We start from the raw sequence: 25,262 nt of genomic DNA, 5'->3' as shown, positions 1-25,262 counted from the left end.
TTCTCACTTAAAATATCTGCAGAGATCCATGCAATAAACTGCCTCTGCCTGAGAATTTAGGATGGAGTCTTTTCTAATTGATTCACAGGATTTCTTTCTATGTCTGGGTCTAAGCCCTTTCTTGGAAGTATGTGTTCTTTGTTGTGGAGACTCGGCCTCTGTTCGTCAGCACAGAATAGAAACATGGAGACAGGAGTTCCTGTCGTGGCGCAGTGGTTAACGAATCCGACTAGGAACCATGAGGTTGCGGGTTCGGTCCCTGCCCTTGCTCAGTGGGTTAATGATCCGGCGTTGCCGTGAGCTGTGGTGTACGTCGCAGACGCGGCTCGGATCCCGTGTTGCTGTGGCTCTGGTGTAGGCCGGTGGCTACAGCTCCGATTCAACCCCTAGCCTGGGAACCTCCATATGCCGAGGAAGCGGCCCAAGAAATAGCAAAAAGACAAAAAAAAAAAAAAAAAAAAAAAAAAAAAAAAAAAAAGAAACACGGAGACAGAGTTTTGGGTGAAGCGGAAAAGAGCTTTATTACTTTGTCAGGCAAGGGGGCCACAGTGGGTGAGTGCCCTCAAACCTGTGTCCCACCCTGGAGGGGGAGCCAGGAGTCACGGTTTTCAAGGAGCAGGGCGTGATCAGCTTGCGGACACTCTTCTGAGTGGCTGGTGGTGCGGTCACTAGGAGTCAGCATCATCCACCTTCTGGTTCTCACCGGTCCGGGGTCTCCGTGCTGGTGGGCAGCACGCAGTTAACTTCTTCCACCTGGTGGGGCTTCAGCTTCTGCAAAACAGCGAGAAAGACAAGGCGGAGAACATTCAAGCCCTTGAGGAGGAACTAAAGATTCTTGACTTTGTTGAGTGGCTAAAGTGTTTCTTAGTCTTGCTTGACCATTTTCCTTTCTTTCTGCATCCTCTCACTTCTCTGATTAAATTTGTTTAAAAAATTTTTTTATTACTTTTGTTTTTGTCTTTTTAGGGCTGCACCTGCGGCATATGGAGGTTCTTAGGGGTCGAATCCGAGCTACAGCTGCTGGCCTACACCACAGCCGCCAACACCACCAGATCCGAGCCATGTCTGCCACCTACACCACAGCTCACGGCAACACCGGATCCTCAACCCACCGAGCGAGGCCAGGGATCGAATCTGCAACCTCACGGTTCCTTGTCAGATTCGTTTCCGTTGCACCACGATGGGAACTCCTGATTAAGTGCAGACAGAAGGCAGGCAGAGGGCATGGGTGGGGGTCTGTTCTGGAAAGGCCCCCAGGGTCCTGCTTGGTTACCTGGTGAGTGTCTGCTCCCAGTCCTGGCTTGTTGCTGCCTCTGAATGCTGTCTTTTAATGGACACAAGCTCTTGCACTGAATGAAGCCCAATCTCTAGCTTTTCTTTTCTGATTAGTACTTTTTCTTTTTCTTTTCTTTTTTTTCTGTCTTTTGTCCTTTTAGGGCCGCATCTGCGGCACACGGAGGTTCCCAGGCTAGGGGTCTAATCAGAGCTGTTGCTGCCAGCCTACGCCAGAGCCACAGCCACACGGGATCTGAGCCGCATCTGCGACCTACACCACAGCTCATGGCATCGCCAGATCCTTAACCCACTGAGTGAGGCCAGGGATTGAACCCGCAACCTCATGGTTCCTAGTTGGATTCATTAACCGTTGTGCCACGACGGGAACTCCTGATTAGTACTTTTTCTTTCCTGTTTCAGGGAGGCTCTGTCTTTGCCTACCCGGCACCCCCAGCCTCAGCTCTAATGTTTCCCTGCCTCTTGGCTTATTTCGTGGCAAATGTCCTATTTCATCTGCTCTGGATCTCTGCCTACTGGCTGCCGTGACCCCAGGGCGCTGATATTCTTCAAAGCCTTTCTTATCAGCCAGATCACCCATCTGCCGACTAATAGACCTCTCATTACTTCCTGTTTCGTGAGCCTATCTCTCTGGTTTTCTTTGGTTTGCTCCTTTGCAGTTTCAGCCCTCGCCCCATTGCTTGCAGTGACCTCGCATTTCCCTGATTCGGTGTTGCCACCCAGCAGTGTCACGGGGTGGATGTGGGCTCAAGGAGAAAATTCGATTTAGAGTCGTAGCGAAGGGGGTCACTTCCATTCCCCTTGTCATCTATCAGTCTCGTGGAAACACGCAGTCAGGAAAAATTTCCTAAATTTCCCTTCCCTCTGCCCAGAGCTGTCCTCGGAGGGCACTGGAGTCAACCTTGGGCAGAGGGGAAAACCGGGGGCACGCTGAGACGCACGTGGCTGCCAGCAGAGCAGGAGCCGGCAGGCACCACGGAGAGCAGAGGAAATCGGGCAGCTTAGAGCCTAGGAGAGGGAAAAGAGCTTCCACTCCTACACTTTGGCAACCTCATGGGCTGGGCGGAGCAGGTGTTCCCGTGAGGCGTGTCGGCCCCTGAGGCCCCCAGCTGGAAGAGAGGCTTCTCCTCGCCGGACTCGCATCCCACTGTGCCCGGGTTCTCCCACCCCCCTCTGAAAGCTGGTGTGAGTGGCTCCTGTGTCCTCAGTCATGAGCCCCCAGTCTCAGAGAAGCACGAGAAAACGCAACGCATCCTAGTTCCGGGCAGGTAAACACAGGTAACTGATGGCAGGTGAATTCACCCATGGTCATGTTTGGAATGAGGGTCGCAGGTTTTGCCTGTTAACCCCCACGCCCCAGAATCGGGAGCAAGGGCAGCACAGAATTAACCCAGGCCTGAGACTGGGGTCCTCTGTTCGCTGGATCTCCTGTCCTCGGCACCACCTCTAGCGCCTAAGAGGTGCTCAACAAATGCTCACGGCACAAGAGTGGGGCTAAGCTGCTAAGTCTGGAAATTGATCCTAGGCAGCGAGGCGTCACCACATGGAAAATACAGGGTTGCAGGAGCAGCTTTAATGCCAGCCAGGGTATCGTGAACGATTCGTGTCATGTATATAGTGACACCTACTGCCAACAGTATATGCTGGGGCCCTTCCACCGCTGACTTCTCTGTACTGCTGCTCCTGTCTTTTGGCTTAAGGGGAGTGCTGAGTGGAGAGCTGCGCATACATCTGTGTGCCGTGGACAGCGAGTGTAGGTAAGTAAATCTGCGTAGGCGTAAGGGGCACATCTGTGAAAAGACAGGCGCATAAACAAGCACACAGGCTGTTACAAGACCTTCGAAGGCCTTCGGCACTCTGAGTTCCGGATGCTCATCCCACATCGTAACAAACATTAAAATACGCCCCCATTATCTAAATACTCTTAAAGAATTTAAGCGTAAAGAGAGTTTTCATTTGGAATTATTCGGAGATGGGGAATTTATTTATGACTGCTGTGACTTCCTGGCCATGATGGTAATAGGAAATTCTTAGCAAATGACTGCTAATTTACACGTGGTTTTCAGATATAATGATGTGTTGATCAATAATTATATCACACTTATGAAGTTGACCTGTTGTATTTCAGGGATCTTTGTTGAATACGTGTTCACTTCAAATTTGCAGTGCATTTTTTTTTTTTTGCATTTTGAGGTTCACAGCATTTCTTTTTCAGCCCCCGATCTTTTACTCGGTCCTTGAGAAGCCCAAGGATTGAACTGGCCGGGTCAACACTGCGGCTTGTGTATATTAGGCATAAAAGGCAATGAAGACTCTCCCTTTTCTCTAGTCTGAGGATCCCCCGGAAGAGAACAGGGGAAAACGTGTCCCATTCCTGCTGTTTCCTGGACTTCCTTTCTCATTTCTGTCCTTAGCTTTGCCCCCGGACTCCACTCCTCTCTTTCCATGAAGTGTCAGGTAACATGGATGCTGAATGCAGACATAAGGGGAACTTTCCTCAACACAAGTCATGTTTTCTGGGGAAAAGAATTTATGACGAAAATTTCCCTAACTGGACATTCTAGCATTAACAGCTAAACACTGCTGCTTTTATTTCTCAACTTCAGAGGGCAGTGGTTTCAGCCACGTCTTCAGCTGGCTTTTGTTGTTGTTGTTGTTGTTTTCCAAACTCCTGGCCAATTGCAGGTGACTGGTCACCGAGGGCCAGATTTGTACGTGGCGGGTTCTTTCCGAAACCACATTTCAGGTGCACAGTTGCTACTGCCTGGCCACGTTGCTAAGGGCTTCGTCGGGACAGGGGGATGCCTCCCACACAGCACCAGGGACTTCGGCACACTAGCTAGATGACGGTCCGCCCAGGCCTGGGTGGGAGCCCCGGGGGGAGACTCTGCGGGGTCCTGTAGCCGTCTGCAGCATCGAGGACCTCTGCGCCCCCACTTTGACCTGCGCTATCTGACCTCCACCTTCGGCGCTGGCCTCCGCCATCTGGCACCCACCACGCGCCCTGACCTTGACCTGGGCCGGCGGACGCCCCCGAGGCCCTTGGGAATTCCTGAGGGCACTCCCGGGACCCTCAGAGCAGAGCCCGGAAGACACCCGGACGGTCCGCCGACGCCTCCGCGCAAAGTGATTTCTCGGAAAGCGGAGCGCTTCGAAGAAGGCGGGCCCGGCGCACCGCCCCCATTGGGTGGTCCCGGCGGCCCTCCCACGCCCATTGGCCAGGGAGGCCGTCGCTCCGCGCGCCCGCCCCGCCCCCGGCCTTAAATTCGCGCGGGCGCCCGTGGCAGCCGCTGAAACGCCGGAGCGCGGCGGTGAGTGTGGCAACGCGGTCCGGGACCGGACGGCAGGCAGCGGCTCAGGTAGGCGGCGGGCTGGGGGCTCGAGCCTTGGGCGCGGACGGCGGGCGGCGGCGGAGGTAGACGGCGGGCTGGGGGCTGGAGCCCGGGACGCAGACCGAGGCCCAAGTCGGCGGCGGGCGGGGGTCGCGGGCGGCAGCGGGCGTAGTTGCCCCGGCCGGGGACTCAGGTGTTGGGCGGCCGTGGAGCCGGGCCGGCGGCGCAGGTGTGCCGCGTTCGTGCGGTCTCCGCCCGGGGGGTTCGCCGCCGCCGGCCTGTTTTTTTCCCCTCCTCCTCCTTCTGAATCCGAACCCAGCGTCCACGCCGAGGGTCATTCTGTGGCTGCTCCCAGAGACTGGCTGATACTTTAAAGTAATCCCATCTTTCTTAAAAATCTAGTTTGCAAGGGAAACTTTAGAATGGACCATACTATGAAGGGAAGTAATGACCCCCCTTGTTATAAGACTTGCTCCTTTTCCGCTCAAGTCCTGCTCATGGAGCAGGGCTGGAGTCAAAACGGTGGGACCGCGCCGTGACCAGCCGCTCCCGGGGTTAGACTGTGTATCAGCGAGGCGGACGCGTTTTTTATTCTGGTTGATGACAATAAAGATTTCTGAGTGGGGTTGGAGGTCCTCTGCTACCATCGTAGCTCAGTTGTCCCTGGCAGGAAAGTCCTCGTGGGTCGGGTCACAGCTAAAAGAGCCTCTTGGTGAAAGGTGGGCCCAGCCAGGGCAAAGGGCAGAATTCTCCAGGGTGAGGTGCGCTCCCCTCCCACCAGAGCCGTGAGTGCTTTACGAATGGAGACTGAGTTTTCCAGAGTTTTGAAACTCCCCAGACATGAGGGGGGAAGTAACACACTCTTTAAAGGGGGGACCTAAGTTAGTGCCAGCCCTTAAATGACAGTTCTCTGTGTGTCCTTTGGATTAAGGCAGCTTCGGCCCTGGAGAGAACTGGGAGAGGTTTAGGTGTTTCAGCAAGATTGGGGCCAGAGGGAGAAATGGCTTTTCTGCCTTTGGTCTGACCAGGTCCGGGGCAAACGCCCAGGTGCTCTGAGAAGCGTGGGTGAAGGCCAGTCCCGCACCTGTAGCCACTCTCAGGCCCTTCCTGGAAATGGGTTGGGTGGGCCCGGGGCAGTCTCTTATCACCTCCTGCCTGCGAAGCCTGACCCCGGGTCCGTTTATAGGGATGCAGATTAGCTCCAGATAGGAGCTGACCTATAAAGAGAATTATTACCTAAAAATCAAGGAAGAGGAAGTTATAAACATGTGACCGGCCTTATAAATTTTTCTTGGCTTGGCATTTGGTGAAATTAATTTGCGAGCGTACAGGACGTTGGTTGATGGATCACACTGCAGGAGGCTCTCAGGCTTTTAGTGCTCAGACTCGTGGCGGGGCCGTCAGTGGCAGTTGAGGTGAGCTGTCCACGTGCTAGACGGCCTCCCTCCGGCTTTTTCCGCACAGTGAGGAAGACGAGGTGCTGCTGGGGGTCGGGGGGCCTCTCTGGGCCTCAGTTCTCCCTCTTGGGCAAAGGGGGCTGGGTTAGATGATTTCTGGAGTATATTCGTGTTCTGTGACTCACTCTTCCTCTCTCTCTGAGTGTCCTCTCTTACTTTCCTTTTTCTTTTTCTTATAAATCACCAAGATAATTGTCCTTCACCATTTGGGGGTTATGACCCATCGGAAATCTTGATGGGAAGGTGTTGACCGGCTTTCTAGAAAAATCCCCTGCAAACAAAATTCGCTCTTTCTTTCAGAAGGCTCCTGGAGCACACAGACTCTCGGCTGTGAGCGCTGTGCTCAGGGGCCCAGCAGGGACATTGCCCTTGACGGCTCCGGGCCGACGCCAGCCTTCTGCGCTGCAGGCTCGCGCGGCTCACTCCCTAGGCTCTGTAGGACTGTCCCGCTCCACTGGGTGACTCTCTAGGGGTGCGTGGTGATGCCGTTTCCTCTCTCTCACCGGGTGCCCCTCCCCAGTCTGTCCCTCGTGTTTATGCCCACGAGGGACCGCTTTAAAATTCGGGGGCTCTGAGACCCATCCGCTTTGCAGACGGGGAGGCCCTCACAGAGCCGTCAGGTGACTCTCCCCGGGGCTAGAGAAGAGCCTTTGCTGAAGGCCACAGTTTCCAAGTTGAGTCCGACTCCCATCTCACAGATTTGAGTCCTTTTAAAACTGCCAGTGGGCAGCTGGGGGCATTGGATGAAAAAGTCACGGTTGGCACTCAGGGGCCCGCACCTCCTGCCCCCTCGGACCTAGACCCCTTTGCCCCCCGCAGGGCGGCCGGAGTGTGCACACCACAGGCTTCTTGCTTTATGGACCAGGCTGGCTCTGGATGGGACCATGTCCTTGGGGACATGGGGTCTTGTCACTGCCGATTGTTTCCAACGTGTCTGCCCGAAGAGGTCCCATTTTAATCAGAAGAACTGAAGTGCTCTTTTTTTGGGTGGGCGTCTGTCCAACTGCCGAGGGGATTTCCACCCTGTTCTCGTAAACAGGCTGGGAGTCGACAGGCAGGGCTGCCCTTCCTGCTCGGGGCTGTTGGGAAGGCCGCCGGCTCCGGCAGGGATGTCCTCCCCTAGGATGCCTGGCGGCTTCTGGAAGCGCGGGCTCTGTTTGCGCTGTCGCTGTGGTTGGTTCCCTCCCCGTGTCCCCCGTCCCCCAGCGGGTCCTGAGTCCCTGAGGAAGACGGCTGGGAGAAGGGCAGCAGCACGTGTTTCGAAGGGAGGCGCACCCAAGGTCCAGGCACCGTCTCAGGTGCCGTGTATGCCTCAAGCGAGGCCCTGTGCAGACGGCTCCCCCGGCCTGTCCGCCGGCGATCCAGGCCACCAGCCGCGAGAGGCCAGGGTGCCGCCCCATCTCTGGCCCAGTCCCAGACCAGCCATGAGGGCGCCGTCCAGAAGGGAGAGCCTCGAGGGTCTCCTGCTTCCCGGAGACTCTCAGGCCATGCTTGCGCACGCTGGTCCAGCGGGGCATTCGTGATGGATTTGGCTCCAGAGGGATGGCCTGCTCACTGGAGGCACCTGGAGAGGTACAAGCGCTTCCCCAGCTGGTGTAAAAACGGATGACGACCCATGTGCTCACATGCGGCTGTTTGTCTGAAACAGCACAGGGTGAGAGCTGGCGAGAGCATCCCCCCCACCGCCCCGCAGCTGGCTGCCACACAGCTGCAGACTTCCCAGGGAGCTTTCGGTTTCCATTTGGGGTTGGAGGTCCTGGAAGCAGGCATTGTCTTCTCCCGGCAGGTGGCCGGGAGTTCCTGGACCTTCGGCGTTTCCCCCCTGAAGCGGCACCTCTGTCCTGGGAGCGGCCCTTGGCTCTGGCGTACGTGGGGCGCTGTGAGTCGTGAGACTGCGTGTGTCACGACACTCACAGGATGTTTTCTCCTTCCCGAGGATGTGCGACCGGAACGGCGGCCGGCGGCTGCGGCAGTGGCTGATCGAGCAGATCGACAGCGCCATGTACCCGGGGCTGATCTGGGAGAACGACCAGAAGAGCATGTTCCGGATCCCCTGGAAACACGCGGGCAAGCAGGACTACAACCAGGAGGTGGACGCCTCCATCTTCAAGGTAGAGACCCGGCCCCCGCCCCCGCGCAGCCGGGGCTCCGGGCTGATGCCTGCCTCACCTGCCTGCACAGGACTCCGGTTTCTTTAAAGTCGGTCGAGGGGCACAGGTGCCACCCAAACCAGACTAAGGTGATGTTACATCTGTCTGTGACGTAGTCACCACGGAGGTCAGGTCTTTCTGTTGGCCTTCTTCCCACAAGGAAAAAGCCAAGGGCGCTTCCTTCCCCTGCGCTGCCGGGCCTCTTACACGAGGCGTAGCAGACACGGAAAGGAAGAAACGTCTTTGAGGGCCCGAGACAGAGGCCTCCTCCCCTGGCTGCCGCCTCAATTCCATTTAGAATTCTGGGAAAGGCTTCATTTTTCGTCCTCTCGAGTTCCTCCTTCTGCTTGGCAGCGAGGGGTCGGCTCAGATGAGAGAGAGCATCTGACACTGCTTCCGGGACCAGGTCACGTGGATATCCTGGACCTGCGGCAGGTGTCTCAAAATAGCCTCACTTCCCTTGAGGACGGCAAGCTCCCCAAGCGTGGGGAGACACGCTCTCTAGTTCCGCCACACGCACTGTGACGGCCAGTGCCGGCTGTGACTTTGCTCTGTGCCAGGCCGGGCCCCACGTGGTTTACGGCTTCCTCTCCCACAATCCCATGCCCTAGGTGCTGTTCCTGTCCTTGTCCTGTAGAGGCCAGAGAGGTGACTTGTCCAAGAGCTCCCAGCTCTGCTGTCCAGCTAAGTCAGCAGACTTCCTGTGGGTCATCAGAGTGCCCTCTGAACTCCTCTAAGGCTCCAGAAGTGCAGGCCCCACCCTGTAGGAGATGCGGAGCCCAAGGCCAAGGTGAACCCAGGCCTCCATGTTTGCAAACTGACACATGAGACGTGCTCCACCTGCTGCTGTGTGTGCTTGTTCTGTGGGCATTTGGGGGCCAGAGTCAGGGAGGGGAGGCTGAGTCTGGGGGGCCAGAACCAGACCCCAGACATCATGAGTGAGGGGGACCAAGGCCTGCACGACCCCAGTGTAGCAGCCAACTCTTAGCCAGGGATGAGTGTCCCCAACAGAAAACCCTAGATGACAGATTACACCCTGGCCCCGGAGCAGAGCACCAGTAGGTCCGACTTGGCTTCAGTCCTCGGCACCTGGGCACCTGGGCCGGGTCACTCCTGTGTGAGGCCGTCCTGTGCAGCCAGGAGGATGTTGGCACCAAGGGGACCTGGGCTCCACCCAGTTGCATCCCCTGCCGCAGTGTGACAATGCCAGACGCCCCCCAGCGGGCACCCTCTTCCCTCCCCACTGAGAACCCTGCCAGGGCCTGACCGCCGCCAGGATGCACGGGGTGCTCAGGGCACAGCTGCAGGCGGACCACGGCAGAGCCTGTTCAGGAGGCGAGCAGAGGGGGCCGGATAGGAGCTGCACAGCCCGCGCAGGGCCCGCCGGCCTCCCTTCAGCCTGCTCCGCTTCGCTCTGGGAGTAAGGACATAGAGCCCCAGATTTATGCGTCTTATGCAATGGTCTTCACGGCCGTTTCAACAGCGTTGAGAAAATGTGCAAGATTCCCGGTGTTTCCGTTGGTTACGCAGTCGCTCGGTGTGGCAATCAGAAGTGAGTCTACAATCTCGGCAGGAATGGGGGCGGGAGGCAGGCTGGGCGCCCACCCGGAGCCGGGCGGCTGGGACGTCCACGGCGGCCGTGCTCCCTTCCAGCCGCGAGGCGCTGTCTCCGGCGGCTCCCCGGCGCAGCTCTGCTGTCGCAGGAAGCGGCCATCGTCAGCCTGGGCCGTCTTGGGGATTTTCTGGTTCAGTAGAGAACCTTTTGTTTCCCGTGTTCCAAGAAAACCGTTCACAAATGTCTGCGTTAAGGAAAAAACACGAGCCTGCTCCTCTGCCTTAGCGAAGCATCCTGAGAAGCCGCTCATACCGGGGAGTCCTTCGTTGTCTGCGGGAGCCTCTTGGGGTCCCCCGAGTACACGGATGAGGCCCTGAGGCCAGCTCGTATTTAGTCGGGAGGTATTCTGCCTCCGTTTCCTAAAGCTCAGGGGATCTGGTTAGGCGAGGGTTGGTTTGTTACTTTATGACAGACCGAACCAATTAGAACCCAGCAGCAGCCCGTTCAAATTCCATAGGCCTTCGAGGGAAAAACCGATTTGTAAAGCTCCCGATGAGAAGCGGGGAAGGGCAGGGTGGGCCTGGGTTTCATGCCGGCCGCAGATGGGCGCAGAGCCGCGGGCGGGCGGGGGCACAGGTGCCACTGGGTTCCCAGCCGGGCTGCATCACTCTGTCCTGTCCAGTGTTTGCTCTTGCGGAGCCTGGAGAGGGCACACAGCTGAGTGGACAGTTGGGGGCCTGGGAGGGCTCCGGGCAGGCTGGCCGTGGGGGGCCTGAGGTCAGCAGCCTGGCGCACGCCCTGCCCACAGGCCCGGCCCTGCTTTGTGGGTGTCCTGCTTTCTTTATGGGGTGTGAGCTTTGACTGGAGCAGGGACCACGGCGGTACCCCCTGGGCTGTGCAGCTCTGGGTGGACACCAGCTGGTCCTCGTGTGCCCCAAGTCCACGCTCTCCCACTTCCATCTGGAATGTGGGTTAACCCGCCCAGCGGTTCCCAAGGGTGGGGTGGTGACCTTACTCCCCTGGGGGGCGCCTGGCAGGTCTGGGGATGTTGGGGGTTGTCACGCCAGGGAGTGGGATGCTGCTGGTATCTTGTAGGTGCATGTCCCACCCTGCACAGGACGGTGCCCCCACAGGGACCCGATCCCAGCGAGGGCAGTGCTGGGTAGAGAACCTCAGATTTCACATTTTAATGCAAACCTGAAATCCCTGTTGACTGTGTGCAGAGTTCCCTTGTCTGTGCGTGCGTGTGCTCTGTGATGCAGTTGATACATGAAGAAAAATGACCAAAAGGACTGCAAACCGTTTACTTGCAAACATGCTCAGAAGCCGGCGGGTCGGCGTGCTGTTCTGCTCACGCTCAGACGGGACCATTGGGTTTCCCTTCCTCGGCCGGAGAGGCAGCCTCTGAGCTCAGGGTGGCGGCGAAGAGGGGGCACCGGGAGCTGGCATCGGAGCTGGCTGCAGATGCCCTCTCCAGACCTCGCCCCCCCACCCAGGGAGGCGTGAGGGGCCAAGGCCCAGGGCTCTGCACTTGGAGCGAGCCGGCCCGGCGGGTATGCGCGTGAGGCTGGGCACGGGGGCCTGCTGCCACCGTGGGCATTCCTTGGGCTGGAAGTCAGAACAGCTGGTGTTCAATCCCAGACTCGGCCACCGTGGGGGAGGTGGCTCTCAGAACTGCCCTTTCCGAGGGGGGCTGAGCCAGAGCTCTCTTATTTGAGGCCGGAAGACCTGTCCGGAGCTGCCCAACGGCAGCGGTCGTTCACACCTGACAGCAGTGGCCTCCTAGTTGGTGCGTGTCTGTATTCCAGCCTTGGAACATAAAAACTGCCTGGTCACAGGTCTGATTTTTTCTTTTTTTAAAACTCCTGCCTCGTTTTACATTTTGACTTCAAGTTTCCAGCGTTGAAGTTCTGATCCTAGTTCCGAGTCTAAGGTTTGGAGAGGTCAGAAAACAGAGCTGGGAAAAACCAGAGGGAATACACTTGCGTGCATTTTAAGCATACCCAGGGTGGGGGTGGGGAGGGTTAGAGCAAATGCCAAAATGCAAAACAAAATTTCTGTTCAAAGTGGCAGGGTCGCCCATGACCCCATTCAGGCTTTTTGCAAATGTTCCCTTTTTATGCTAAATTTTAGCTAGAGGTTGGCTTGAAAAAGCAACAAATGGTTCGTTTTGAACATTCTAGTGAAACCGTGTGCGACTTCCTCTTTGCGGTGCTTGACCTCAGGCTTCTCCTGGCTCGCTGGTCCGGGGGGGATTTGCAAGAGGCACATCCAAGACGCGTGTCTGTGTGTGTGTGTGTGTGGCTTTGGGTCTGGGCTCGAGTCCCTTCCTGGGGGGGAGGCCCTCTTCCACCTGGGTCTTGTCCCCTCTGTCCAAGAAGGTGGTCTGACCGGGGTCTCTGAGCCCTGAAATTCCCGGGCCAGAGTCGTTGGCCACAGACGACTTTCAGGGGACAAGGAGGAGCAGCTCTGACCCTGGCCCTTGGTGTCCGTGGCCCAGGGGCCGGCTGTGTATTTCATGTGTTTGTTTTTTCTTCCTTCAGGCCTGGGCCGTCTTTAAGGGGAAGTTTAAGGAAGGGGACAAGGCCGAACCAGCCACGTGGAAGACGAGGCTACGCTGTGCTTTGAACAAGAGCCCGGATTTTGAGGAAGTGACAGACCGGTCCCAGCTGGACATCTCTGAACCATATAAAGTTTACCGCATTGTCCCCGAGGAAGAGCAAAAATGTAACTACTTTTTTCTTTCTTCTCTTCTTTTCTTTTCTGGCTGCATTCACGGCAGACGGAAGTTCCTGGGCCAGGGACTGTATCTGGGCTGGAGCTGTGGCCTACACCACAGCTGCAGCAACACTGGGTCCTTAACCCCCTGGGTCCCAGTGGGAACTCCCTAACTCTCTCTTCTTTATGGGCCCTCAGCCTGATGGAGGCTGCCTGGCGTGCACCCCCACCAGAGAGCCTGGGTCTGGGGTCCTGGCTGCCACCCACGAGGCTGAGCCATCTAAACACTTGGCTCTCTCCTTTGGGGGAGCAGAGGTCAGGACCGCCTTCCCCGGACCTCACGCACCACCTGCCAACGGAGCAGCAGCCCCGCTGAGGGAGAGGGGCTGGCAGCTGGCTCTGCTGCTCCCTGTCAGGTGAGCGTGTGGTGAGGCCTCGCCAGGAGCAAGGCTCCTCTGCAGCAGGACGAGGGGCTCCTCCTGGTTTCCAGCAGCTCCCAGAGCAGCCTGGGAGAAGAGGAGGCGGGCAGGGAAGCCTGGCTGATGGGGTCGAGGGCCGAGATCCCCACTGGGTGGGTGATGCTGCTGCACCCCTGGTGTCATCGCTGGAGGGGGGACAGGCTTCTAGACTCTAGGTTCTGATCACGGTCGGGAACCCCCGGAGGTGGTCATTCCTGAAGTCTCCCCCTGCTGGAAAATCCCGGGAAAGGCTCGGAGAAGAGATGAAAGTCTTAAAAAGCGGCCTCCCGTCTCCTGGTCCTGCTGCCCGTGCCCTGGCCAGACAGCACTAATCAATCAGCCAGCACTTCGAGAAGACAGAGGTCTGGCCTCTGTCTTCTCGAAGTGCTGGCTCTGCAGCTGCTACAGATCCAGAGTCAGCCCGGGAGAGAAAACCTGATTACCGTCACTGGTTTAAAACGTCCTTTTGGCACCCGGATTTTCTCTGCTGTTAATGTAGCAGTTGGAGCACTGACACAGCATCCTTGCTCCTTGGACGCTTCCTTCATCTGGTAATTCTGGAAAGATAGAGACCGCTCAAAAACTGCCTTGAGCCGGGCAGATTCTGCGTTTCCGAGGGAGGTTAAACATGTTGACAGTAGAATTTTTAAAGTTAAAATCGAGACCCTGACAAAATCTGGTGAGCCTGGACTAGACAGTTTTTAAACTCCTTAACAAGGGCACCTTAACAGAGAGGCAGCGCCGGGGCCCCTGGTCAGCAAAAGGCAGAGGCCGAGGCCCGCCTGACAGTGTCCCGCCAGCAGCACAGCCGTGGTTGGGGTGATCTAGTCTGTTAATCACGTGTGGCCTAACTGTCGGTGAATTAACACCTCCCTGAAGCCTGATCTGTCGTCAGCAGTAAGGCAAACAACCTTCTCCCTGGAGAATCAGAGGCCCCTTGGGGGCACCTCCTACAGGGTGCTCTGGGATGCCCCGTTTCCATCTCACTTGACTGCTGGTTCGGGATAGGGGTGCATCACCATAAAGTGAACTGTGACTTGGAGGAGGAGGGGAGTTTCTCTTAGTCCCCCGCCCACAGGATCAGCCAGCCTTGGACGGGCAGGTGACCCGGCTTGTTTACAGCGCGGAGGGCTGCAGTGTCACCTGCAGGGGTGGGCGTTACAGAAGCAGTGCTTCTCAGGGCAGCCAGGCCCTGCATTTGCATAGTCAGGTGGGCGCTCTTCTCTGAACTTCAGCGGTTTCCCGGCTGCCCTGGGGGTGCCCACCTGCCCCTACTTCCCCCATCAGCAGCCTCTGAGCGAGGTCTCTTCCCAGTGCAGTCTGGATAAAGGGTGCGTCAGCTCCAGACCACTGGCCTGATGAATCCAGCAGACGCGTGTCTGTGGGTCAGAGTAAGGCTCCCTCGGATCCACAGATAAGGCCCTTCTGGCCCAGGAGAGGCTGGAGCCGGGGAGAGACTAGCCTGGTCTGGAAGGCTTGTTGTGGGCACACTTTTGTGCCTTTAGGCGGCTCGGCTGCCAGCAGCTTCCAAGCTGGGCATCCGCGTGTCTCTGTGGCGAGCTGCGTGCATGCACAGGTGCACACGTGTATATTTGGAAAGGCTGAAAAGAGGTTTCCTGCCCATGTGCTTTAAAAAAAGACTCCAACCTGCAAACATATTTTTGCCAGGAAATCTGTGTGTGTCTTCAAATGCCCCAGTTTGTAACTCGCAGCTCGGCGGGGTGTGAAGTTCATCTGATAGTGCACCTCAGATCTCAGCCGACACAAGGAAGCGGCCAAGTGCTACCTCTGTCCCCGGAGTGCTGGACTCAGCAGCGGCCACTTCTCTCTTGGCGCTGCTCATCAGAGGACCGAGCAGGCTGGGAAAACAGTGTAGGCCTTTCCCAACCAGTGAAGACGCCTTGTTGATGTCTTTTTCCTTCGGCTGAGCCTTTAAAAGCCACCGTCTCCAGCCTCCATGAGGACCGGGATGCCTCGGTGCCCTTTGTCATTGTCATGCCCTTGTCCCGTTTTTCCGCAGGCAAACTGGGCGTGGTGGCCCCTGGCTGCATGAGCGAAGCCACAGAGATGGAGTGCGGGCGCTCGGAGATCGAGGAGCTGATCAAGGAGGTGAGGGAGGGAGCCGGGGGGTCCCCGGAGGAGTGGCGCCCTTCTCAACGCGCTGCCAGGGCAGCCGGGGCTCGGCTTGCCCAGCCTCCACCCCACAGGGATGGGCTGTGAGGCCCCTGAGACAGCCTCCGCCTGCTGGGCAGCCCCCTGTGCCCCAGTGCCCGGCCGTCACCCCGAGGGCTGGGGCGGACCTGCCTGCTCTGTTAGCGGAGTTCCCCGAAGGTCTGACCTGCTCCTATTTAAACGTTTTGAACAGCGTGCTACAATCCTGAGCCTTTTGCTTTTGCTTTTCAGGGGCACACCCGCGGCACAGGGAGGGTCCCAGGCCAGGGACCGAATCGGAGCTGCAGCTGCCGGCCCACACCCCAGCCACAGCGACGCCAGACTCTTAACCGACTGAGCAAGGCCAGGGATCGAACCTGCATCCTCATGGATGCTACGTTGGGTTCTTCACCCACTGAGCACAATGGGAACTCCCTCCCCTTGCCTTTTTAGGCTGCAATGAAAAAAAAACAAACAAACTTGCTGCTCGGGGCTGTCCTTCTGACTTGGACTCGCGTACCAGCTCTGGGGGCTGGCGGGCCGCTGTCGCTGTCGTGTGACGTGCAGCTTTTAGTCCTTGACGGGTCGGAAAGCCCCACAGCCGAGCTCATTAGACTTGTAGGTAGACTCGCAGTTCACGGGGTCGGAGTAACACCTAACAGGGTCTCCTTAGGCCAAAGACATGGGTTTTTGCATACGAACTTCAGCTGTTTGGCTATGGATGCCGCAAGGCCAACGCTGTTTAGCTGAAGTGACTCCACACAGTGTTTGCAGAAGGCGACGTGGGTGCTGGGAAACGCTCAGTGCCCTCGTGGCGGCAGTGGCAGCCTCTGGAGTCAGAGGATGTGGACAGCAAACGTCCCCTCCTCCAGGCTGCCCGGCCCTCCTGCTCGAGGCTGCTGTGAGGCCCCGAGGCTCTGGCAGCAGAGCCAGCGAATTCCCGGATTCGCTTCTTTGCCCCGAGGTCCTGTCGTCCATGCAAGGCGTTTCCGCCAACTCAGCTCAGAGAGCGCGACAGCTGGACTGGCACTGCGGGCTCACGGGGCGCGCAGACGTCTAAGCGGGTTGACCAGGCTTCTTGAAGGGGCGGGTGCGAGGTGGAGCCTCCCGATGTGGGTGTGGAGCGGGGCACTTTGTCCACGTCACCCGCTCCCAGAATTTGCTCACGCTGCCAGGGCATCCGAGGCTCTGTGACAGGGCCGTTCCGTGTCACGGGCCAGGACCTTCAGGAGGGGCTCTGGTCCCCCGGTCTGAGTGCTCAGCCTGGTGGCTGCATTGCCTGCATCTCTCAAGATGCGGAGGGAGACGTGGCTGCGTCCCCTGCCACGGGGTGACCGTGCGGCTTCAGTGAGGGCTTTGCCAACCCCGTCGGGGCTCTGGAAGCCCGGTGACGGCTGCCCCTCTCACCCCCCCCCCCCCCCGCAGCCCTCCGTGGACGACTACATGGGCGTGGTCAAGAGGAGCCCCTCCCCGCCGGAGGCCTGCCGGAGTCAGCTCCTCCCCGACTGGGGGCTGCCGCAGCCCAGCGCAGGTGAGGACGGGGCCGGGGGCTGCCGTGACCCCTTCTTTACGGGAGGGAGCTGGGCCCGAGGGCAGGGCCTGGTCCTGCCTCTGTCCTGCTTGCTCGCTCCTGTCCCTGGAAGGCACAGTGTCCTTTCCAGAGACACTGGGCTCCTGGGAAGCCGGCGGAGGGGCGGGGCCCACTTCCAGGAGCAGAGGCAAGAGGCCCTTGTGGCCTGTGTGTGTCCCAGGTCTGTTAGGTCCGTCTTTTAGGACATCAAAGACCCCTGACAGCCAAGGATAGTCCAGGGCATCCGAGATGGGGCGAGCTCGGAACCCTGGCTGTGCATCCCACGTGGAGCCTCAGTTTACTTAACTGTGAAATGGAGACACTGGGCCCTGCCCCCAGGGGTCGTGAGGACGGAATGAGGCCTTTGCGCTTTCATTAGCTTCTCACGGGCCCCCTCCTGCTCCTTGAAACACCGTGCCCACCTTGGGCTTCGGCCCCTTGGCTTCCTCTGTCGCCCCCTTCCCCGCTGACCCCTGTGGGAGACCGGGAGGTGACAGCTGACCCAGCAGCCTCTGAGGCGGTCAGGCTGCAGGGAAACAGTGTCACCTTGACTCCCGGGGCCACCACGGCCCATCCAGGAACACTTACCGCGCCCTGGACTCCCCTCAAGACAGGGCCTGAGTGGGGTGCTGTCCAGAGGCATTTTGGGAGCAGGCCCTTGGCCCCACAGTGTCACACGGACACGTGGTCAGAAGTCCCCCAGCACAGAGGACGTCTCCTGCCCTTGGCGCTGGGGGCTGAGTCTGGTTTATGAAACACGGTGGCTGTACTGGCAGGGCTGTGGCGGAAGCTCGCGGGGCCGCGGGAGGAACCCTGGGCTGGTTCCCGCACTGCTGCTCCCGGGGCTGAAGCTGCCTTTCCTCCTCCCACAGGCCTGCCGCTGGTGCCCGGGTACCCGGCCTACGATGCTCACCACTCAGGTACGGGTGCGTGGGGCGGGGCAGGGTGGGGGCTCCCTTCCAAGACAAGCGTGAGGGGCCCGTGGGGGTACGAGGGCTGTGGGTGAGCCCATTGCTCCGGGGCCGTGTGGTTTGGAGCAGGCAGGTGGCCGGCCTTCGTGCGTCTCTTCTTGGGTCAGACCAACCGCTAGACCCAGAGAGCTCCCTGCAGGCGTCACCACGCAAGAGCCGGGGGAGAAACGCCCAAGGCCTCGCTCTGCCCTCTGGTGTGACCGCAGCGGGAGTCACTGAACCACGAGGGCCCTCGGGCTCCTCATTGGTGAAGCGGCATTGGCAGGGACAGCCGCCTGGTCAGAGCCGCGTGGGGTCGTCCGTGGCATCACTGCAGCTTCGGGGAGGGACGAGATGGGTCGGAGCCACTGCCGTCCGTTTCCTTTGAGCTCTCACACCCAGGCGCACGGCGACGCCGACACCGATGGTGGGGCTGGTCTTGCTCGTGGTGACAGTGACGGTGACGGCAGGGGCTGACCTTACTCAACACTAGCTGGAGGCCAGGATCTGCGCTGAGCCTCTGACGGCCCCTCCCCGTTCACCACCTGCTCTAAGTAGGTGCCATTACAGGCCCACTGCACAGCCTCGGAGACCCGGGGCCACAGAGCTGGCCGCGTTGTTGCCTAGTTATGCCGGGGACTGGGCTGTGGCCCCGGAATTTACATTCAGGCTCCTTGGTGGCATTTTCTGGGTGGATGAAGGCAGTGTCTTCCCAACAGCTGCCCTATTTTGTGAGAAGAGGGACCGCAGGACGTCAGGGCCCAGGGTCTAGGGCCTCCTGGCGCAGAGAAGGAAGCGCAGCTCAGGGAGCAGCGTCTCGCCAAGGCCCTCACGGGGCCGGTGTATTTGGGGTGGTGGAGGCAGGTCTCCCCCAGAGAGAACCCCCCCTCCCCGCTGTTTCCAGAGCTCTCCCACTGCCTGGCAGCCCTGCCCGCTGGGGACGCGGGGACCTGGCCTCGCAAGGGAGGAAGCTGGCTTAGTGGTTACACGGCTCGCCCGAGGTCACTCTGCTGGGAACCGGGGCAGGCTCAGACCCAGGCCTTGGTGCAAGCTTGTTCTCAAGGCCGCTTTACGCTGGGCAGCCGGCTCCGTGCGGCCCCGGGTCATGGGGTCGGGCCTGTGACCTGGTTAGCGGCCGGGGGACTCTGCTGACCCTGCCGTCTGGGGGCGGGAGAGGAGCTGGGCACAGGGCCGCCGCCTCCGGGTGAGGAGATGGCCCCAGGAGGAGGAAGTCCCCGAGCTGTCTCAGCACCCAGTGCGCCAGGCGCCTCCCAGCCACTGCTTCATCCAAAAAAGGTCCAAAACCTTCTCGCAGAAGCCGGGAACTTGGGCACCTCTGCTCAGTCCGCACACCCACTGTGTAACCGTGGTGGTGTCAGGAGTCCCTGGTTCTCAACCCGCAGGGACGTGGAGCAGTGGCGGGTGAGGCAGAGGGGCGCCGTCCTGGGGACTCGCAGACTCATGGGTCCATTTTTTCTAGAGAAGCCAGAGGTCTGGGTGTTTCTGAGAAGCCCTCCCACATGGAGGGTGGGGTGACAGGTGGGCTGCACACCGGCTGCTGGGCTGTGCCCTTGACCGTGTCCTCCAGGTCAAGCACTGGCCGCGTGGCTTAGTGCGGCTCCGGCTCCATGCAGACGCAGAGCCAGGCTGCAGCGAGAGGGGCGCGTGCAGGCCCCACCTGGCAGGGGTGTCTCAGGGCGGTTTCCTTCCCTGCAGGGAGGTGTCCTTATTCACAGCCTCCACCGCCCAGGGTCTCTGTGTGGCGAGAGGTGCTTGTAGGTCCAGGCATCAGGTGTGGCTATGAGACTAGGCACGTGGCTTCAGGGGTCTCGCCCACGCCTCACCCCTCTCTGTCCTGTCATCCCAGCTCATCTGACAGCTGTTTATATGGTGCCTACAGGTGCCACATGCAAACGCGGGCTCAGGTGGCTTCAAGCCACCCAGGGCCCTGCCGTCTCCACGTCGCTGACCGGGAGCCGAGGCCCAGGGTGGCGAAGCCACCTGCCCAGGTCACCCAGCTGGGGTCAGGTGGCCAGCCTCCAGGGTCTGTGCTCCTGGCGTCTTTGCTGTGTAGCCCAGCGGGGCCATCCTGGTGGATGCGGGACTGAAAGGGGAGCAGGATGGGGCTGCAGTGCGGTCTCAGACATGCAGGAGCGCTGACCTGGGCCACTTCTCTGCTGGGCCCCCTGGGTCACTGGCACAGCCTGCCCACTGTCTCTGGGACCCCTGCCTTGGCCGCCCGTGCAACCAGCCCGATGACATGGCTGAGGGGCGCAGGGTGAGACCAGGCCTCGGTGGGGACCGGGTCAGTCTGGGGCATTTCTGTCATTTGGGACGAGTTCCCAGTTGCTGAGAGAAGGGGTGGAGCGTGTGGAGTTCCAGGCGCTGTGGATGCTTCAGACGTGGCCCGTGGGGAGGGTGGCGAGCGGGTGCCAGCAGACGGGGCTGGGCGGCCGCCGGGGCCTCAGTTCTTCAGTCAAGTGTAACGGGTCAGGCTAGAGCCCCTGAAGCCCCCGTGGTTCTAGAAGGCAGCTGAACTCTGCCCGAGAGAGGGCGGGGCCCGGAGCATGGGTGCAGGAGGGAGGCAGGGACAGCACGGGCCCAGGAGGCAGGGGCGCGTGCAGGTGGGGGGGCTGCGCGGCTCCAGGGGGCGCAGGGAGTGGGGCAGCTATGGCTCGCATGGCTCCATCGGTGGCCCCGACGGGTCTGGGACCCTCGGAAGGTGCCGAACTCACCAGGCTGAGGGACAGCACGTGTAGTTCTGGAAGTGTGAACGTGCAAGTCCCCCTGGGAGTGTCATGGGCTTTGCTGCTGTCCTCGGTACCCCCCAGCCCGAGTTCAGAGGTGCCCCACCTTCAGGCCCCCGAGCCCCGGCTTCAAAGCCACTTTCATACCTGGATGATCTACAGCATCCGGTCTCCGGCTCACATCTTAGATTTCACGCCCCCCCCATCCTCTTACGTGTGGCACATTTGGGTAAACACTGCCTCAACTGGAGTGTTTTTTAAGGACAGGTTTGGATGAAGGGTTTTCGGGAGAGTCTTGGTTTGAAATCTGGGGAATCCCGGGGAGACTGACTCTGTCAGGAGAAAGATGACATCTTTGAGCTCACTAAGCTGGAAGCCGGCCCCAGCATGGCTTTCCAGCACGAGTGAGGCAGCAGGCCGCGTTGTTACAGCGGAGGTAACACCCTGTGTGTGTCTGCGTGTGTGTGTGTACACACACGTACCTTTCTGTACGTGTACAGTAACACTGGACGCTGTACAGGCAGGAGCAGCAGGGTCCCCGCCGTGCCGTGAGACGCAGCTGCCTTCCTAAGAGATGAGCAGGTGACGGCGTCCTTTGCCCTTCAGACCACAGCAGTCCCAGGCCTCAGGAAGCAGGGAGGGCGCGGCCGGCGCCCTTCACGTTTGGAAGCGTGGGCCTCCTCAGGGAGTCTATTCATGCTGATAAACACGCTCCTTCTAGAAGGGGCGCGTGACGCCCCCGAGTGCCGCGGAGGTCCCGGGCTGGCCCCGTGCGGGAGCACGCGAGGCCGGGCGCTCCGGGGCAGCGCCTGACTGCCCCCCGTCTTCCCCGCAGCCTTCTCCCAGATGGTCATCAGCTTCTACTACGGGGGCAAGCTCGTGGGCCAGACCACCACCAGCTGCCCCGAGGGCTGCCGCCTGGCCCTGGGCCCGCCCAGCCTGCCCAGCGGCAAGCTGTACGGGCCCGAGGGCCTGGAGCTGGTGCGCTTCCCGCCGGCCGACGCCATCCCCAGCGAGCGGCAGAGGCAGGTGACGCGGAAGCTGTTCGGGCACCTGGAGCGCGGCGTCATCCTGCACAGCAGCCGCCAGGGCGTGCTGGTCAAGCGGCTGTGCCAGGGCCGCGTCTTCTACAGCGGCAACGCGGCGCCGGGCCGGGACGGGCCCAACAAGCTGGAGCGCGACGAGGTGGTCAAGGTCTTCGACACCAGCCAGTTCTTCCGAGGTCAGTGCCCCCCCGCCGCCCCGGCCCTGCAGCCTGCCCCGCACGGCGGTGGAACCACCGGGCCTCCCTGCCTGACCCCGGGTGGGTAGAGTGCGGGGCAGGGCCGCTCCTTCCTCGCACAGCTGGCCGAGGTCCCAGGAGGAACTGGCAGCGGTGGTGGGGGCTGTCCCAGGCCCTGGGAGCTGGTGAGACACAGGGTCTCAGGCCCCACCTCGAGCCCGCAGCGCCGCGTCTGCATGCTGGGTCCCCAGGCAGGGAGACCCGCCCACACACAGATGGCACACAGATGGCACGCTGTGGGCGTGTGGTTAGGGTCCCGCCCCGTGAGATCCTCCTGCAGGGGCCGAACGGGGGAGGCCGGTCACCCTCCAGCCAGGGGGTGGTGCCTTGTGCCCCGAAGCTCTGCTCCTCTCTCTGGGACAGCAGCGGCTGGAGCGCTTCTGGGGGCTCCCCAGGGCAGGGGCCCTGGGATGGTGGGAGAGCTCAGGTGCCAGGGCCCCGGGGAGCCCCCCCCGGGAGGAGACCGTCGTGAGGCCGGCAGGTGCAAATGCCACCCCTCCCTGTGTCCCTGCAGAGCTGCAGCAGTTCTATAACAGCCAGGGCCGGCTCCCCGACAGCCGGGTGGTACTGTGCTTTGGAGAAGAGTTCCCAGATATGACGCCCCTGCGCTCCAAGCTCATCCTCGTGCAGGTAGGATCGGCCAGAGCTTGGCGCCTGCACACTGCAGCCCCGTCTGTGACTCGGGCTGGGGAGCGGGTGGGGGGACTGGGGGCTCCGCCTGTGTGCAGGGGCCGGCCCGGGCAGAACCTTCGCGTGCAGAGAGGGGTCTTTGCACCTCTGAACCATCTTCTCATGTTCCAGGACTCTCACGGCCTGTGCTTCTACTCCTTTTTTCGGCTTGGTTTGGTTTTCAAAAATCAGAACTTCCTTTTCCAACAGAGTCCACCTGTTCAGTTAGTTGTCTTAAGGTCTAGGTGACAGATCAGGGCTGTGCCCGCCTGGTTTTACTCCAGTCCAAGAACTGAAACTCTAATGGTGTGATTCTGGACCCTTGCTAGGAGCTGGGAACAATACTGGGAGAGTCTGCGTGGGAGTCTTGCAGGCCTACTGCGTGCTCTTGCTTTGCAGCTGCACATTCTGAGTTCGTTCATGCGGCGGTACAGAGGGGTAGCCCTGGACCGGGGTGCTAGCCAGCGCCCCAGCGCCCTACCCCTCCGGCTCTGACCTTGTGTGCGTCCCTCTAGGTGGAGCAGCTCTACGTCCGGCAGCTGGTGGAAGAAGCCAGCAGGAGCTGCAGCGCCGGCTCCATGATGCAGGTGCCGGAGGAGGCCCAGCCAGACCAGGTCTTCCGGATGTTTCCCGATATCTGCGCTTCATACCAGAGACCCCTCTTCCGAGAAAACCAGCAGATCACAGTTTAAATGTCTCTCTCGGGAGCCCCACCCCGGCCGCACCTGGCATTCCGGTACTGCAGATGTGGAGCCCTCGGACGGGGCGGAAGGCTTCCCTCTGCTCTCCCTGCAGTAAGGGCGCTCGGAGGACTGGCAGGAAGGCAGAGCCGGGCCCCTTCCCTGCTCGGAGCAAGCCGTGGACGCGCACAGCGGCCGGCATGTGTGCGGGGACCGCGGCATTTCTTCCTGGTTCTCCTCAGGCCTCCGAGGCCTCCAGCACTTGGGGGCACTCGGAGCTTCCAAAGATGCGGCTTTCCATTTGACTAGTAAGGATTTCCTGTGCTTGCTTCCGTGGGAACTGTCCTTTGACTTTTAGGCATATGAATAAGATTTGAAAAGACCCGGATACCAGCCTTCCAATCGGTGAGAGCGCACGCCGTGGAATTCGGGGCCAGCAGCGCCCTGACATCACCAGGGACCCTGGTGTGTTTCCATCTTCAGACCGTGAAACCCTGCTTTAGGGCCTTGGTGGCCAGAAACTGTAGAGCTAGGTTTATTTTTTCATTCCTGTAATTAAGTAATCCTGATACGTCTGTCTCTCCTTATTTCTAAATAGTTTTGACTGGTTTTAATTGCCGTATGTTAAATTAATTGTCCTATTGTAAAATGCCTTGATCTTTTTAATAAAATGGGCAAGATGGAAAACCACCAGATCCCAAAGTAACAGAATTGTTCAAGCGTTTTGCCTGTGCCTTCGATTTAGCCTCCTTGTTCACGGGCTGGTGGCCGTCTAAACAGTCTGGAGGCGCCTCAAAAAAACCAAGCGTTTCCAAATAATGATCCCGCAGTCCCACTCCTGGGCATGTATCCACCAGACAGAACTGTCACTTGGCAAGACACAGTCACCCCCTGTGTTCACTTCAGCACTAGTCACGACAGCCGAGACAGACAGGGACACAAGCCAGATGTCCATCAACAGAGGGGCATACAGCCAGTGGAATATTACTCAGCCATAAAAAGAATGAAATACTGCCACTTCCAGCAACCTGGATGGCTCTACAGACAGAGACTCATATTAAGTAGGTCAGAGAGACAGAGAGGATAGGCTGTCGTTTAAAATAAAAAATGACGCAAATGAACTTGATTTACCAAAGCAAAACAGATTCACAGACATAGAAAGCCAACTGCTGGTTACCAAAGGGGAAGGGAGGTGGCAGGGATAAATGAGGAGTTTAGGATGAGCAGACACACACACACACGGCTCCATCGGAATTAGATCAGCGAGGTCCCACTGTGCAGCAGAGGGAACTCTTGTCAGCCTCCTGGATAAACCGCATGGAAAGAATATCAAAGAATATACAGACGTAGAACTGAAGCTCTGGGCTACACGCAGAAATAACACAACCCTGTAAATCAAATATGTTTCAATAAAATTGAGAAACGAAAATTAAAAAAGATTGGTGGTAAAATGTACATAAAATGAAAAGCAAAACCAAACAAAGATGACCCCAGGCCACAGCAAATGCTGCCCTTCAACATGGCGGGAAACCCACGGCGAAGTCCCAGTTTTTAGCCCAGGATGAACTCACACTACTGACGAGCATAGCAAATAGCAAGCATCTGCTGTCCCCAAACGTGTCCACATGGTTTCCCTGAATGGTGACACAAGGCAGGAGCCAGGCAGAGGCCTGCACACATCGGCTTGGCTCCCTGGTTCATGGCATCTCCCCGACCTTTCAAGGTGCAGCTCGATGCATTGCCACAGGCGTCTTAAAAGTCGCTTTTGTGATGAAAAAGCACTGGAACATTTTTCTAAAAAAAAAAAAAAAATTGTACCACAGCAGCAAAAGACAAAAACCACATGATCCTCTCAGTAGGTGCAAGAACACATTGGATAAAATTCAGCATCCATTCATGATAGAAACCCTTACAAAGGTGGGTATAGGGAGAATATACCTCAACACAATAAAACGACAACAAACCCAGAGTCCATATAATACTCAACAGGGAAAAGCGGAGCCTTTCTGCTAAAATCTGGAAGCAGACAAGGATGCCCACTCTCACCACTTCTCTTCAATATAGTGTTGACGTCCCAGCCACAGCAATCAGACTACATCAACAGATAAGAGAGGGAGTGGGAGGGAAGAGGTAATTGTCACTCTGTGCAGATGACAGGATATTACACACAGAAAACCCTAAAGCCTCCACACACAAATGGCGAGAACTGATAAACCAATTCCGCAAGGTAGCAGGATACAAAATGCATGT

General features: G+C 58.9%; 1 protein-coding gene and 1 long non-coding RNA gene across 4 annotated transcripts in view; one reads left to right on the top strand and one right to left on the bottom strand.

The window, feature by feature from the left end:
- Positions 1–495: 495 nt before the first annotated feature.
- LOC146402159 (uncharacterized) overlaps positions 496–25,262 on the bottom strand; it is a 41,874-nt gene continuing 17,107 nt past the window's right edge. Inside the window, exons 1-2 of one of the 2 annotated variants that reach the window (XR_014805280.1) lie at positions 13,407–14,990; positions 496–771 (exon numbers count right to left, since the gene is read on the bottom strand). This is a non-coding gene — a long non-coding RNA (uncharacterized LOC146402159). Of the gene's footprint in view, positions 772–13,406; positions 14,991–25,262 lie in introns of those variants that run through there. The other variant, XR_014805279.1, reaches the window with a different exon arrangement.
- On the top strand, positions 4,583–23,723 carry IRF8 (interferon regulatory factor 8). Of its 2 annotated transcripts, none has more exons than XR_014804993.1 (9): positions 4,583–4,652; positions 8,019–8,193; positions 12,331–12,514; positions 14,984–15,072; positions 15,367–16,645; positions 17,557–17,604; positions 21,217–21,603; positions 22,178–22,293; positions 22,848–23,720. XR_014804993.1 is itself a non-coding variant. In NM_001252427.2 (9 exon segments), coding segments are annotated over 8 exon segments (1,281 nt in total). In that variant the 5' UTR covers positions 4,600–4,652; position 8,019; the 3' UTR covers positions 23,025–23,723.

This window comes from Sus scrofa, chromosome 6 (genome assembly GCF_054392235.1).
Source record: "Sus scrofa isolate SSC_HxYL_T2T_F1_AM1 chromosome 6, Sscrofa_HxYL_maternal_Yorkshire_Landrace_v2.0, whole genome shotgun sequence".
In the NCBI taxonomy this organism is placed as follows: domain Eukaryota; kingdom Metazoa; phylum Chordata; class Mammalia; order Artiodactyla; family Suidae; genus Sus; species Sus scrofa.
The sequence above is the reverse complement of the archived record's forward strand: the minus strand, read 5'-3'. Positions and strand labels throughout refer to the sequence as shown.